A 14599-nucleotide genomic window follows, 5' to 3' on the forward strand; every position below is an offset into this window, starting at 1 on the left:
ATGGTTTGAGAGTAGGAATCAGATATGTCAAGAATTTGCATGTCTTTGATTTATTAAAGCAGGTAGTTGGTGTATTTTATACACAGTTAATTGTCACATTTCGCTACAAGCATTCAGTGGGAAGGGAGAGAAATCTTAGGCCAAACATGATTCCTCTGCCCTTCATCAGGGTGCCTGAATAAAAAGGTGGGGTGGCAGATGAGAGAAGGGAAGAAGAGGCAAGTGGAGGTGCGCAGTCCAACAGGCAAGAGGTCATAAATGGATATGGGTTCCTATGCCTAAGAGAGCAGAGCTAATACAATCAATAATAATTATGCACAGTTGATTTACACTACAATACCAAGCTGAGCATTCTGCAAAGTGTGCAAAATGTAACACATTGAAGATCTTAAATAGCACTTAATTCATACACATCTGATGCATGTCAACAAATCTATGCACTCTGTGGCAAGCATCTGCCTCCAATTAAGTTCAATATCCAATGTAAGGCATATGGAGATTAGAAGAAGTGATCACTATATTTAAAGAAACATGCTTTCTGGAGTTTCTGGCTTCTGAGAAACAAACTGACTGCATTTGAGAAGGTACTGGTTTGTAAGAATGGGACAGGCAACTCATGAGAAGATCTAATGTTGCAGAATAAGACTGGTTGGATGAGCAAAGCTTCTGGAATTTTGGAATGGGACCAGCTGCATTGGTGAAGGAGGTGGTATTTGACTATATGACAGGCTTGATAAATGGAAGGACTGTTACTTGGGAAAGGTACTGGCTGTGTAAGTGAAAGATTTGGGCATTTGATAATAGGAGAGACTGAATGAATGGAGAAAGTGGTATTTGGGAATGGGAACATCTAATTTAATGGAGGACCTGATTTCTGCTAATCAAGCTTCTGCCTCTTAAAATTAAAGAAAGGTTAATTAAAAATGCCAAGCACCTTCAAACGAAAGGAAGGCCAAGGCCCAGAAAATTTAAAAATTAAAAATAAATTCCCACTGTAGCTGTTCTGATATCAGAGCATTATCTCCTTGGACTGTGCTTTGATGAAGTAACAGAAAAGCTGTTGATCCAAATTATTTCCTTTCAGACATAGCTGCAAAGTTGGTTACATGAGGAAGTCCCAAATCATGCTTCCCACAGCCTTCCAGTCAGATTTGTAGCTCAATGTTAATGGCATCATTCGAATCTGCTTTGAAGCTTCATTGATACATATATTTGGGGCTTGCCCTAGATTGGAAAATTTTTGGAAAAATTATTTTCAAACTTTATCAGTCATTTTTAAGGTAAAATTGGAACCAGGCCCCTTAATTGCTTTATTTGGTTGTCCTCAAGAAGAGAAAATACTATCCATCTCAAAAGCAAATTTTAGCTTTTACTTCATCGATAGCTAGACAGGCAATTTTGATGAAATGGAAAGATAGTACTCCACCTATTCATACTCAGTGGTTAAAGGCGGTCATGTCCTTCCTAAGTTTAGAAAAAAATCTGATATAATGTTAAAGATGTAAAGGTGAATCTTCACAAGACCTGCAGCCCATTCCTGGAGTATTACCATAATTTAAAGAATTAGGGTGTCTGGATGCTCCCAGGCAGCATGGTCTGGTTTCCGAATGTCGTCTTTCATTTCCTACATGTATTAGATATGAAAATTTGCCTTGTTTATTGGGAGGGGTTCAATTAATAGGGCTTTTTTTTCCTTTTGAGATATTTTGATAAAATGGGTTTGATTGATAAGGATACACACTATTTATACTATGATGATTAAGGTACTATTTTAGAGGTAAAAGTTATCCCTCTTTGCTTTTATTTCGGCTCATGTTTTGGATTAATTATTAATTTATTTATTTTTTAAAAAGCAAAAGAATCTGCTCTGTATATTCAATGAAGAATCGCAGTTGTTTTTGGCTCCTGACATTCTTGACTGTTCAGAGTCGATCAACACGAGATCCAGTGGTCTTGTGGGCTGAGAGTCATAAAATCACGGAGAGACACAGCATAGAAACAGGCCCTCCAGCCCATTGAATCTGCACCAACTATCAACTACCCATTTATACAAATTTGACATTAATCTCGTTTCCATTCTCTTCACATTCTCTTCAACTCCCCACAGATTCTAACACTCATCTACAGACTAGGGACTATTTACAGTGGCCAAGTAACCCACCAACGTACACATCTTTAGCATATGTTTTAAAAAAAAAAGCTTTCGGAGGAAACCCACCCAGTGGCAGGGAGAGATTGCAAACTCCAGAGTCAGCACCAGGGTTCAGGATTGAATCTGGGTCTCTGGTGCTGCAAGGCAGTGGCTTCATCAGTTGTGCCACTGAGCTAAACAAAGTCTTCCTTCACACGGACCCCAATACTCAAGGCTTTTTCTGTTGCTTTGAAGAAAAGGTGTCCATTTCAATCCATCTACGTATGCACATGCTCCCTTGGCTGTGAATCTAATTTAATCAGTGTGGCTCACACCTGTTCAACAAAACAAAAACAAGACTAGTACAGAAATGGATAAAATGTGCTCTTCAGTTCGCATCTACACTCCTGTCATGTTATTGATGTGGACGGGAGATTCAGAGCAAGAGCTTAACCCTGAACTGGGAGTAGTTCCTTCAGCCTGGTTGCAAGGTTCTCTCAATTCAAAGTCTACAGTTCAGTTAATGTTCCTGAATGCCTTGCTGAATGATCCACAGAGAGCAGACTCAAATATCTTTAAACTGGAAAAAAGTCACAACAAGCACAAGCTCTGGTGAAAACTAAGTTTTTTTCAGTAAAATACACTTTAAAATATCCAAGTAAAAACACACCGAAATGCAGGAGGAACTCAGCCAGAATTGCAATGTTCCTAGGAGACAAAGATATATTGTTGTTGCTTCAGGCCTTTGCCTTTCTTCAAGCAAAGAGAATGTAAAAAAAAAACAGGAAATTTCAGAAGAGAGTTCTGGCTGGGGAAGGAGACCAGACCAACAAAATGTATTAATTGATTATGATAAGGGAAGAGGTGAGAATTGATTTTGACTGTGTGAAAAGAGACAAAAGGAAAAATGGAGGGGGAGAGAATGAGAGAGAGAGAGATGGGGAAAGAAGTCAGGGAGTGGTGTTTAACAAAAGCCAGAGAAATTTGTGTTAATGCCACCCATTTGCAGGGTGCCCAGATGGAAGATGAAGTGTTGTTCCTCCAATTAATGAGTGGTCTCAGTCAGGCAGTGCAGGAGACCATGGACATTCCTCCAATTTGTGGGTGATCTCAGTCAGGCAGTGCAGGAGACCATGGGCACCCTCCTATTTGTGGGTGGTCTCAGTCAGGCAGTGCAGGAGACCATGGGCATTCCTCTAATTTACGGTGGTCTCAGTCAGGCTGTGCAGGAGACCATGAACATTCCTCCAATATACAGGTGTTCTTAGTCAGCCAGTGCAGGAGACCATGGTCATTCCTCCAATTTGTGTGTGGTCTCGGTCAGGCAGTGCTGGAGACCATTAAAAGACCCAACATGATTTGAATTAATTTATGCAATTGTAAATTAACTTTTTAAATTTTCTTTTAAATCTCATCTTCATAATAGAATAAAAAGGGTGAACGCTCTTGAGCTACTCAAAATAAATTGGACAGAATACATTCCCCCTTCAGATAATATTGAACTATGGCGCAGCTAATTTCAATATTAAATCCTGTCATAAATTTATTTCCAAAGTCTGAGACAAGAATTTAAATTAAGGGATTAAAGCAGTTGCAAGCTTTTTAATTTCATGCTTTTTGTATCACGTTCTTTTTATAATGGAAATGGCACAGGAAAAAATTATACTAACCAACCAGTGATGGCATCCTTGCAGTCCAATTTTACATTAGCCAATAGGTGGCACAGTTAACATAGTGGTGACATGGTTAATGCAATGTTATTACAGGATTAGCGACCCAGGTTTGAAACTGGCACTGTCTATTAGGGATTTGTACATTCTCCCCATATCCGCATGGGTTTCTTTCGGGTGCTCCAGTTTCCTCCCACCCTCCAAAAACATATAGGGTGTGAGGGTTAATTGGTGTTTTTATGTAGCAGGCCACGTGGACTTGGAAGGGCATGCTGTAATGCTAAATTTTTTTAAATATATACAAAACCGCTTAGCCCAAATTCTGGAACAAACTTCTAAACTCCAACCAGCATTGTGTTCTTATCTGGTAAAGTCTGACAATTTAACTAATCAATGAACACAAATACAGCACAAATTACAGGCATAATTCTCAACTTCAAGAGGTCGTGCAACTGCACCTTGAACCATTTTTGCTTGCCCTGCTTCACCGGAAGACAGTGCTGAAGTTTGGTTTACAGTGTGAAATGCATCAGATATGAGTCAATGGATATAAACAGTATAATTGATAAAGTGTTTGGCAAATTGGAAACTTGGGTTGGAGTAGCACGTCTTTGCTGCTGTTAACTCAAGACAAGTATTTTTTTTTAAAAAAACAGTTCCCAGTTCCCTTGGAATGAATTGAAGGTGAGCACCACTGTTTATGCAACCCTCTCTACTTAAAGTACAATTCAAAATAAATCTGATTCCAATCTGACTTTTTCATAACCTTTGAGCAGATTTCCTCAGAAGTTACCAAAACTATTCTTAATGTTTGCTAATAACTTCCATACCACAGCCTCTCTGCTCCAACAAAACAAGGAATAACAGTGTGGCCTGCAGGGGAGGAGCCATCAGCCTCCTGGAATAGTGGACTGCATCCGCCTGCTGTATTCCTGCACACATCTGGAGCTCTCAGCATGATTGACTCATGGCTATGTTTGGACATATTCACTGTGTTTCTGTCTTCTCCAGAGCTTTGTCAAAACAAAGTCAGAGGACTCACTGACTTATGGCACGAGGATTTTTTATTCCATGAAGGGGATGCCATTAGAACCACAAGAAGGGCAATAACTAAACAGGTCAAATTTCCCTCATCTCCTCAGCTATTCTGTGCACAACACTGATATGAGACATAAGGGGAAAGTGCACGACAGATCAGAGAGCATCAGAGGGCAGAGAAACAGATAAGCTTTCAGGTCGATTCTCACCATACAAGGTATAGGACAATAGGACAATTCAAACAACTTTTTCTGGGGATTCATTTTCACAAGAATTTTAATGACAGCTGTCACTTGCATATATTTATTGTAGTGTTCAGTATAACTGGCCATTCGCAGACCCTGTCATTTCATCCACATCCTCCTTCTGCCCCGATGATGATAAATTAAAAGCAACCCCTCACTTTGTGCACAAGGAGGCAAAAATGAACAGCAATCTCATTCCTGAAGTAAGCTGCACATAGGACGTACCTTCATCCAAAATCCCACTCTGAACAAAAAGAAACATTTATCCATGCCAGAAATTAAAGGAAACAGCATCAACAAAAGGCCCATCTTCTTTCCTTCATCAAGCTATAAAATAACATTTATTCTTTGATCAGTGACTAGAAATACAGACTCACAACTTTTGAGTGAAGGCATGCAATTGAAAACTTCTGAGCTTTCTTTCTCTCTGACCAGAACTGATCTCTTAGACTGATTATGCCACGACTCAAAACTGAAGCACCAACAAAGGACTTCTGTCATTAAATGTCTAATCACTGAGCTCTTCACTCTGCTTAATTCTTGGCTTTGCTCATTGATCTATCTTTCATAGCTCTAGTCTCTCACATTATCACAATGCAACCTCATCACCCCATCACAACACAAGACTCTGCACCACCCTCCCTCAACCCATCCACCCCAATCCTAATTCTCCAAAGAGCATTCAGCAGTCAAACCTTAAGATGAATGGGAGTCTCAGCAACTGATGTACTGAATTAGGATTACAGACCAGTCACGTCAATGGCAGTGGTACAGGGTGACTCTGTAATGAGGAAGATCAAAAGCTCGTCTTAGGATGGAATGGACTAATGGATTTGTGGACACTTCCTAATGTGGGGTGGTGAAGGGAGCTCCAAACGTAAAGAAGTAGTGTGATGCAATGTGCAAGATAAAATCAACTTTCGTTCTTTTGAGGAAATGTTTTGGCCAACTGACCTCAATCAATGCATTGTTTTACAAGGTCCTGCTTCTTTTTTGTGATCCCACGAAAACATCACCACAGATATGTGGTGCATGGGTCATCTGATAAATAAAAGTGGCTCTGTTCACTTTCATCACAATGAGATTGATGTCCGCAGGAAACAGGCAGTTGACAGTCATCATCCATCGAATGAGAATACCCCTGCACCAGTCCTATGCACCATACGTACCCAAGTGAGTCAGGGCTTCTTTATCCCAGGGCCATGTAGCAGCTCCTGCTAGCTCCTCCCGCACCGAATTGGCAAAGAAGACATTCAGATACATCGAGTCATTGATCTGCAGTGCCTCCTTGAGTTCCTTCACACTCATGTAGGTCCTAACAATACAAGAAGAGCAGAAGCTTAAAACATAGCTGACACCAGACAGTCCAATTCACTCTTCAGCAATTATCATCAGTTTCTGGGCATGAAAGACATGATTATTAAAACACAGGCTAATCCAATTCTGTAAATTTGTATGGAAAGAGCGCACATCTTCCACGAGATAGGACTGTGAAATGATAGAAAAAAGAATGCCAGAAACAATATGGAGCTTTTGGCTCAGAATTATAAAGGTTCACCCAACCTAAACTGTGTTCATAGAATGACAGAGAGCATGAATCACATAGATATAATCAGTTTCAATGAAATTCCACCTTCCACAGGGATTTTCCCAATGTGCCACAACCAAGATGAAAGATCCACGTTGCCAAAAAAAAAATCAGAAAAGGGATCTGCATAGTTGTCACGTTCCCATCGATCTCCCATTGAAATTATAGAAAATAATCAAGAAATTTACAGCCACAGTATTTATAATGTACTGTGATCTCAGAATAAGCGAGTACAAGTGCCACTTGGAGCAAGTGAGGCAATGCATCACAAAAGTGCTTTTCCCTCTGAGCCCAACCAGAAGTAGGTCACAGGAAATTATTTAACTTCTTTGAAAAAGCTAACCAAGGACTCAATTGCACGTAAATCAGTGACGAGTTGCTCCCAAACTGGCCATGTTTGAGCACAGAATGTTCGAGATTTGTGCAACATAAACACTTAATGTGCAATTTGGTTGAATTTTCAACTTGGGTTAATTTATGCAGACAGAATCTGTTGAGGTTATGTGCTCTGTGCCCATTTAGCAGGCAATGAGGAAATATCCAATGCTTTCACACATTTAAAAATCAAGAATAGCACAGAAACATGCACAACCTGTATTTGATCAGAATAAAATGCCTTCAACACCAGGCAAGACAAAGTTTCTGTGAAGAGATTAATAGACTTAACGTTCCTTTATCAGAAAGTGATGCGAGGTGGACAAGAGAACCGTGAAGGTCAATTCTGCTTTTTTAAGAAGGGAGCAAGGCAGCAGAGATGAAATAATAGACCTATTAGCCTGACGTAGGTGGTTGGAAAGTCGGAGTCGAATGTCAAGGATGAGGTTACAGAATAACCGGAGGTGCATGAAAAGATAGGCCCAAGCCAGCATGGTTTCCTTAATGGAAAATCATGCCTGAGAAACTATTGCAACTTTTTGAAAATTGCAAGTAGGATAGGCAAGGGAGATGCAGTAAATGTTGTGTGCTTGGACTTTCTAAAGGCCTTCAACAAGATGCCACACATAAGGCTGATAAACAAGATGAGAGCCCATGGAATTACAGGAAGGATATTAGCATGGCCTGGTCATCAGGAAACAGTAGGAATAAAAGGGATCCTATTCTTGTTGGTAGCTCTAAAGGTTACCATAGCCGAAAGCTGATAGTGGGGATAAGCTCCCACTGCTACACAAATGCAACTCCAACAGCCTGACAACCAAGTCCAACTTCTGGCCTTCAAGTGTGGCATAGTTCATCCCAGTGAAGCTGCTCTCACTGACAGGAGAAGAGGCAAAGGCAGGCCACTGGCACTTTGAAAACAGTTGCTCTGGATGGTAACTTATCTAGGAGAGAGGAAACCTCCACTACCTTGTGGCTATACCAGCTCATGAGCAAAACTTTGGCAGTAAACCCCAAAGAAAAACCTGGATTCAGAGTCCTGAAAGTGGCTGTCTGCTGTACCCAGCACCTGCATGGCAACTCAAACTGTATCGTCTTTTATCATTCCTTTCAACCCGTTATTAACATGGAGATGGCGTCCCACTGTGTGGGCAACAGACAGATCTCCATATCATCTTTGCCTACTTTACCCTTGGTCAACCACGATCGGCAGAGGCCACAACAACATTCTGGTTGGCTACCGGTTACAAGTGGTGTTCTGCAGGGGTTGGTGTTGGGGCCACGTTAATTATTTGGATTATGGAATAAATAACTTTGTGCCTAAATTTGCAGATGATACCAAAATAGGTGGAAGGGGAGGTGGTCCTGAGGATACTGAAAGGTTGTAGAGAGACTTGAATAGATTAAGAGAATCGATAGAGAGGTGGCAGATGAAATAGTGTTGGAAAGTATACAGTCATGCACTTTGGTAGAAGAAATAGATGGGCAGACTTATTTTGATGGGAAAGAAATTCAAAATTCCAAGATGCAAAGGGATTTGGAAGACCTTGTGCAGGTTGAGCTCGACCTTCAGGTTGAGTCAGTGGTGAAGAAGGTGAATGCAATGTTGTCATTCATTTCTAGAGGAATAGCATACAAGGGCAGGGATGTAATGTTTATACTCTATAAAGCACTGGTCATATCTCACTTGGAGGACCGAAGGAATACCGGGTTGGAGGACCGAAGGAATACCGGGTTGGAGGACCGAAGGAATACCGGGTTGGAGGACCGAAGGAATACCGGGTTGGAGGACCGAAGGAATACCGGGTTGGAGGACCGAAGGAATACCGGGTTGGAGGACCGAAGGAATACCGGGTTGGAGGACCGAAGGAATACCGGGTTGGAGGACCGAAGGAATACCGGGTTGGAGGACCGAAGGAATACCGGGTTGGAGGACCGAAGGAATACCGGGTTGGAGGACCGAAGGAATACCGGGTTGGAGGACCGAAGGAATACCGGGTTGGAGGACCGAAGGAATACCGGGTTGGAGGACCGAAGGAATACCGGGTTGGAGGACCGAAGGAATACCGGGTTGGAGGACCGAAGGATGAGGGGAATCTTGTAGAGCATTTTGAATGCTGAAAGGCCTGGACAGGGTAGATGTGTAAAGGATGTTTCCCAAGGTAGGGAATACTTGGACAAGAGGGCTTCACTTCAGCATGAAAGGGCATCAATTTAAAACAGAGATGTGGAAATATTTATTTAGTCAGAGAGTTGTGAGTCCATGGAAGATGTTTCCATAGGCAGCTGTGGAAGCAAGGTCATTGGGTGTATTTAAAGCAGAGAATAACAGACATTTGATTAGACAGGGCATGAAGGGTTACAGGGAGAAAACCAGGCAGTGGGGCTAAGTGGGTGGATGGATCAGCTCATGATTAGCATGAGAAAATAAGTTGATGGTTAGAGTCTTGGAATCCTACAGTACAAAAACCAGCCCACCATATTCATGCTGATCATTTTGCCCAAATACAGTTATCCAATTTTCCTGCAATTGGACCACTTTGTTCAATACCTTACCTAGTTAAGTGCCTGTTAAAATGTATTTTAAATATACCATATGTATCCAAATCCACCACATCCCCTGGCAATATTCCAGACATCAACCTGTGTGTGTGTCTTTGTACATGTATGGTTTACCCAACCATTGATGATCGTACCTGTGGCTCCTCCCCGTTGATTCCCCTAATAAGGGCAGCAACTCCATAACCCTTCCCCCAGAACAAGCTCAGGACATGAGATGTTCCATCAGTTTATAGTAATAAAAGCCCATCAGTCAGGTAACTTCTAGTCTTTAGATAGCACGTCAATTTTATTACCACATTCTTTTGGTTGTTTCCCTTCCCAGGAAGTCCTTGTCAGGGACCACATTGCCATGCTGGTCGATGTCCCCAGGGCCAGTCCTGCTAGAATGTGAAAAGCCACAAGTCTGACCCACTGGCCAAGAGGGTCCACCTCTTCCACACCAATCCCTAATATGCCTATGTGGCATACCCGGATGGGTGCGAGGACACTCGCATCCGAGACCTGCTGTTGATGGGGAAACACCTGGACTTCAGATGACCAACCGGTACATCCACCCCCTCCGATCATGCATCACATACCAGATCATCTTATCCCAGCACCCACCTCAACTGTCTCAGTTCAGATGCCGGTCACTCCACCCACTGACAATGACCAGACCATCCAGGATCCAACAGCTGAGCCACAACTGGTGCTACAATGGTCACAATGGACATAAACTCACTTCACCCCACCAGACTTCCTTATAAAAGGGGAGTGAATATGGTGGAACCACATTCTGTTTGTACACGTGTTCCTGATTGTACCAGTGGCTCCTCTCCCTTGATTCCTCTAATAAAGGCAGCAACACCATAACCCCTCCCCCAGAACAAGCTTGAACCTCAGGTCAACAACATGAGATAGGCTTTTATTACCATAAACTGATGGCACATCAGTCAGGTAACTTCTAGTCTTTGGAGTTATTGATAGCACATCAGTGTGAAAATAACTTTTCCCTCAGATGTAAAACACGAAAGTCTGCAGATACTGTGGTTGAAGTAAAAGCATAATATTGGAGAAACTCAACAGGTCAAACAGAGTACTTTATGTAGCAAAGATATAGATACATAGCCAACATTTCGGGCTTGAGCCTTTCATCAAGGTATGAAAAAGGTCAGCATCTGGTGCTCCCTTTGCGGCCTACTCTACATTGGACTGGGTGCAGACTGGGCGATCATTTTGCTGAGCACCTTTGCTCTGCCTATATCAGTGACGGGAATCTCCCAGTGCCCAACTATTTCAATTCTGCATCCCACGCCCATACTCACATGGCTTCATGTACTATCCCATCAAGATCATACGTAAATTGGAGAAAATATACTTGGTTTTCTATCTAGGCACTCTCCAATCAGATGGTATTAATGTAGACTTTTGGTTTCTGCTAGCCTGCATTCCATTCCCTTTTCCCTTTGTCTTTATAATGATAGTAATCATGTTTGCATGGCCACTAGCCAGGCCTTGATTATAGTTACTGTTGATTAGACTTGGCTGCCAGCAAGGGGCTGGCACACAGTATGCAGGATCTTTAATGGAGGCTTGCAGCCCCAGTGTTGTTTATGTCAAGTTTAAAGAATTTTTCCTTCATCCATGTGTTGACTTAAGAACTCACACATACAAGATGAAACAGTCTTCTTTCCTGTCGCTTGCCACCCCCTTCACTCTCTATTCCGAGCCATCCCTCCTCCCCCTGCTTGTTACTGTGCTCTTCCTGATCCACTTATTACCTCCTGTCTTTGGGTCCATGCTCCTCCCCCACCCCTCCCCAATACCATTTTCTTTGTATGCCTGTTGTTATTTTTCAATACCATGATGAAGGGCTCAAGACCAAAATGTTCGTTATGTATATTTATCTTTGCTAAAGTACCCTGTTTGACCTGCTGAGTTTCTCCCTCAGGTCACTTATAATCTCCTTCCTCTCATCTTAAACCTATGCCCTCTTGTTTTTGATACCCCTACCGTGGAAAAAAGATTTTGATTGTCTGCCTTTTAAAAACATATGCATCTCTGTCACATCATCCCCTCTGCAACACTAACTCCAGGGAATACAAGCCCAGCCGATCCATTCTGTCCTACAATCGAGGCAACATAATGGTGAATATCCTCAGCACCTCCTCCAGCACTTGAACATCCTTTAGTGTGTTTCAAGTTGCAGAGAAGGGAAAAATGTGGAGAGTAGAAGGAATATATGCCCAACATAGTTATCCAAATGAACTTACTTTTAGTGTAAAAACACACAAATGCTGGAGAAATTCAGCAGGTCAAACAGTGCCTCTATATAGCAAAGGTAAAGATACATCACCAACATTTCAGGCTTGAGCCCTTCATCAAGGTGTAAGAAGTTGAAGAGCAAAAGAAACAAAAATAGCATTCTGGAACTGTGTGACACAGATATGACTGTTGCTAGAGATATGAAAACAAAAGAATGCTACAAATACCCAGCAGGTCAGACAGCATCTGTGGAGAGTAAAACATTGGGAATGTTACAGGAGGATGACCTTCATCGGATGTGGCCAATTCTAACACAAACAGTTCATTGTTAAATTTGATACTGTGGCTGCAACATGCCAAGATACAAGATGTGATTTTTTTTCTCCAGCAAATGCTCAGCATTGTTGGAGCAGTACAAGAGGCTAAAGGCAGTGAACTCAATGTGGGAGATAGAGAATTAATGTGATAGGTGATTGCAGAAAATCTACAGTCAACCCTGAACTTTCAGTTACCAGTGTTTGGTTTCTCGATTGTCAATAGCTCTGTCCAACTTCTCCGCATTTAACCTCCTTCTGTTTTTGAACAATCCCCAAAATCTACTTGAGGAATAGCATCTCATCTTCCACCAGGGCACATCTGGTTGCTTCATGATCATCAGAAACTTGTGACTTCTTGCTGCTAAACATAACCTCTCATTATTGACCATCTCTAAAGCCAACATCCCATATGCTTTTAATGAGCTTTCTCAAAAGAGTTATGTGGCTGTACTCTTTAGCATCTGTTACAGCAGTTTCTTTAAAATTGCATCATTCTTACCTTATTTCCTTCCACCAAAATGTGATAGTACAGATCTATCACCAATGTATATAGTTACAGTATCTAGACTGTGCTTACAGCGATTGGCTGAGAGCTAAGCCATGCCTACTGTCTGGGCCTTAAAGGGTTGTGTCCCTAGCCAGGTCGGATCATTCCGGACTGGTCGGCCACCTGTGAAGAGCTCCTGTCTTTTGCTAATAAAAGCCTTGGTTTGGATCAACAAGTCTTTGATTCTTTCGACGAGCTCTACACAAAATACATCTCTTTTCTGCCCTAGATTCCACGTATGGCTGTTCAGATAGCAGTAGAAGTCCTCATGAAACCCAAGTCCACAGTTGTACATAATAAAACCTATTGGTTCTAAGATACATCGCAGAGGATCACAGGTGCTGACTCCCCCTCCCCTGAATTACAATCATTCCTTTTGAGTTTCTGCATTTTATGTCTTTAAGCATACTATCGATGTCTCTTTAATCTTTCTTATAAGTCAATGATGCAATCAAATGCCTTTTGTATGTCATAATAACAAAGCTATTTTGATCATCTCTTTCTGTGACATCAAAGCCTTTGGTCAAATTGTGATATCTGTAACTGTGATTTTAGGTCATTCAGTCAATTGAGTCTGCTCTGCCATTTGAATCACTACTGATGTACTTTTCCCTTCAACCCCATTCTCCTGCCTTCTTCCCATATCATTTGACACCCTTACTAAACAAAAAATTCCACATCTGGTTGAAAAACCTTTCTCCTCATCTCTATTCTAAAAGGGACATCCTTTAATTCTGTAGTTGTGCCCTCTGGTCCTAAACTGCTGGAAACACCTTCTCCATATCCAGTTTATCCAGCTCTTCCAAATTTCCCTTTATATTTTTATTTTTATTTATTTGCCCATACACTGTATACCCCAAAAAGGCAATTTAGTTGTTCATGGATTATTTTATCTATGTTTCACAATTGTCACTTTTTTTTTTAAATATAAAAGTGCTCCAGCTGTCTTGGATTATCCATATCCAAGGTGGGCTAAAGGACTCGGGGTAAGGCATCTGTGATTTCCCCCTAATACTGCAGATGGGTTTTCCCCAAATCAAATTCAGCCCCTGATCATTTTACTGAGGAGCTGAATGGTATGTCCTGTTTTTCATATTCTTATGTTACATGTAGGTCATTCAAACACCCTAGCCATGGGAGACATCATTGCTGGCTCCACCTTGTGAAGCTCTGCAAAACGTTTTGTGTTGGGAAAATTCTTCTAAATCCAGGACAGTATTGATGCATTCTAATTCATCTCTCCTAGAAGATAGAACATAACGACACAGAACAGGCCCTTTGACCCACAGTGTTGTATTGACGTAATAACCTCCTCTAACAGCTGCCTAGAATTTGAAAACTCCATATCCTCCATTCTTCATAGTTCCATGTACCTATCAAATAGTCTCCAACACCATTGACATCATTCTCTGTGCAAAAAAACTTACCTCTTACATCCTCCCATACTTACTACCAAGCACCTTCAAATGATGCCCCCTCATGTTAGCCATTTCAACCCTGGGGAAAAGCCTCTGGCCATCCACACAATCAATGCATCTCATTATCTTATACACCTCTATCAGGCCACCCATCATCCTCCAAGAAGAAGACCAAGTTCATTAAACCTATCCTCATAAGGCATACTCCCCAATCCAGGCAACTTCCTCTGCATTCTCTCAGTTGCTTCCTTCCTGAAGTCAGATGACCAGAACTCTACACAATATTCCAAATGCCAGAAATATATTGGGGCAACCTTCATGGCATGACCTGTACTACATGGATACAGGGATATGCAGATCTAAACACCTGCTTCTATGTTTTCTGGTTTTTCTTGGGTTCAATAAATTTAGTTCAATATTTAAGAAAAATTTGCATTGGTACATAGAGGGGGAGGGTATGGAGG

At 41.6% G+C, this 14599-nt stretch overlaps 1 protein-coding gene across 8 annotated transcripts in view; it reads right to left on the reverse strand.

Moving 5' to 3' along the window:
* pappa2 (pappalysin 2) overlaps positions 1 to 14599 on the reverse strand; it is a 406366-nt gene that overhangs the window by 254207 nt on the left and 137560 nt on the right. For all 8 annotated transcript variants that reach the window (XR_011357548.1, XM_069937526.1, XM_069937524.1 and 5 more), the window contains exon 3: positions 6254 to 6399. Coding sequence is in view for 7 of the 8 variants with exons in the window: in XM_069937526.1 (XP_069793627.1) it covers positions 6254 to 6399 (146 nt within the window). In the remaining variant the exon portion in view is untranslated. The remainder of the gene's footprint in view (positions 1 to 6253; positions 6400 to 14599) is intronic.

The sequence above is a fragment of the Narcine bancroftii genome, chromosome 5 (genome assembly GCF_036971445.1).
Source record: "Narcine bancroftii isolate sNarBan1 chromosome 5, sNarBan1.hap1, whole genome shotgun sequence".
In the NCBI taxonomy this organism is placed as follows: Eukaryota; Metazoa; Chordata; class Chondrichthyes; order Torpediniformes; family Narcinidae; genus Narcine; species Narcine bancroftii.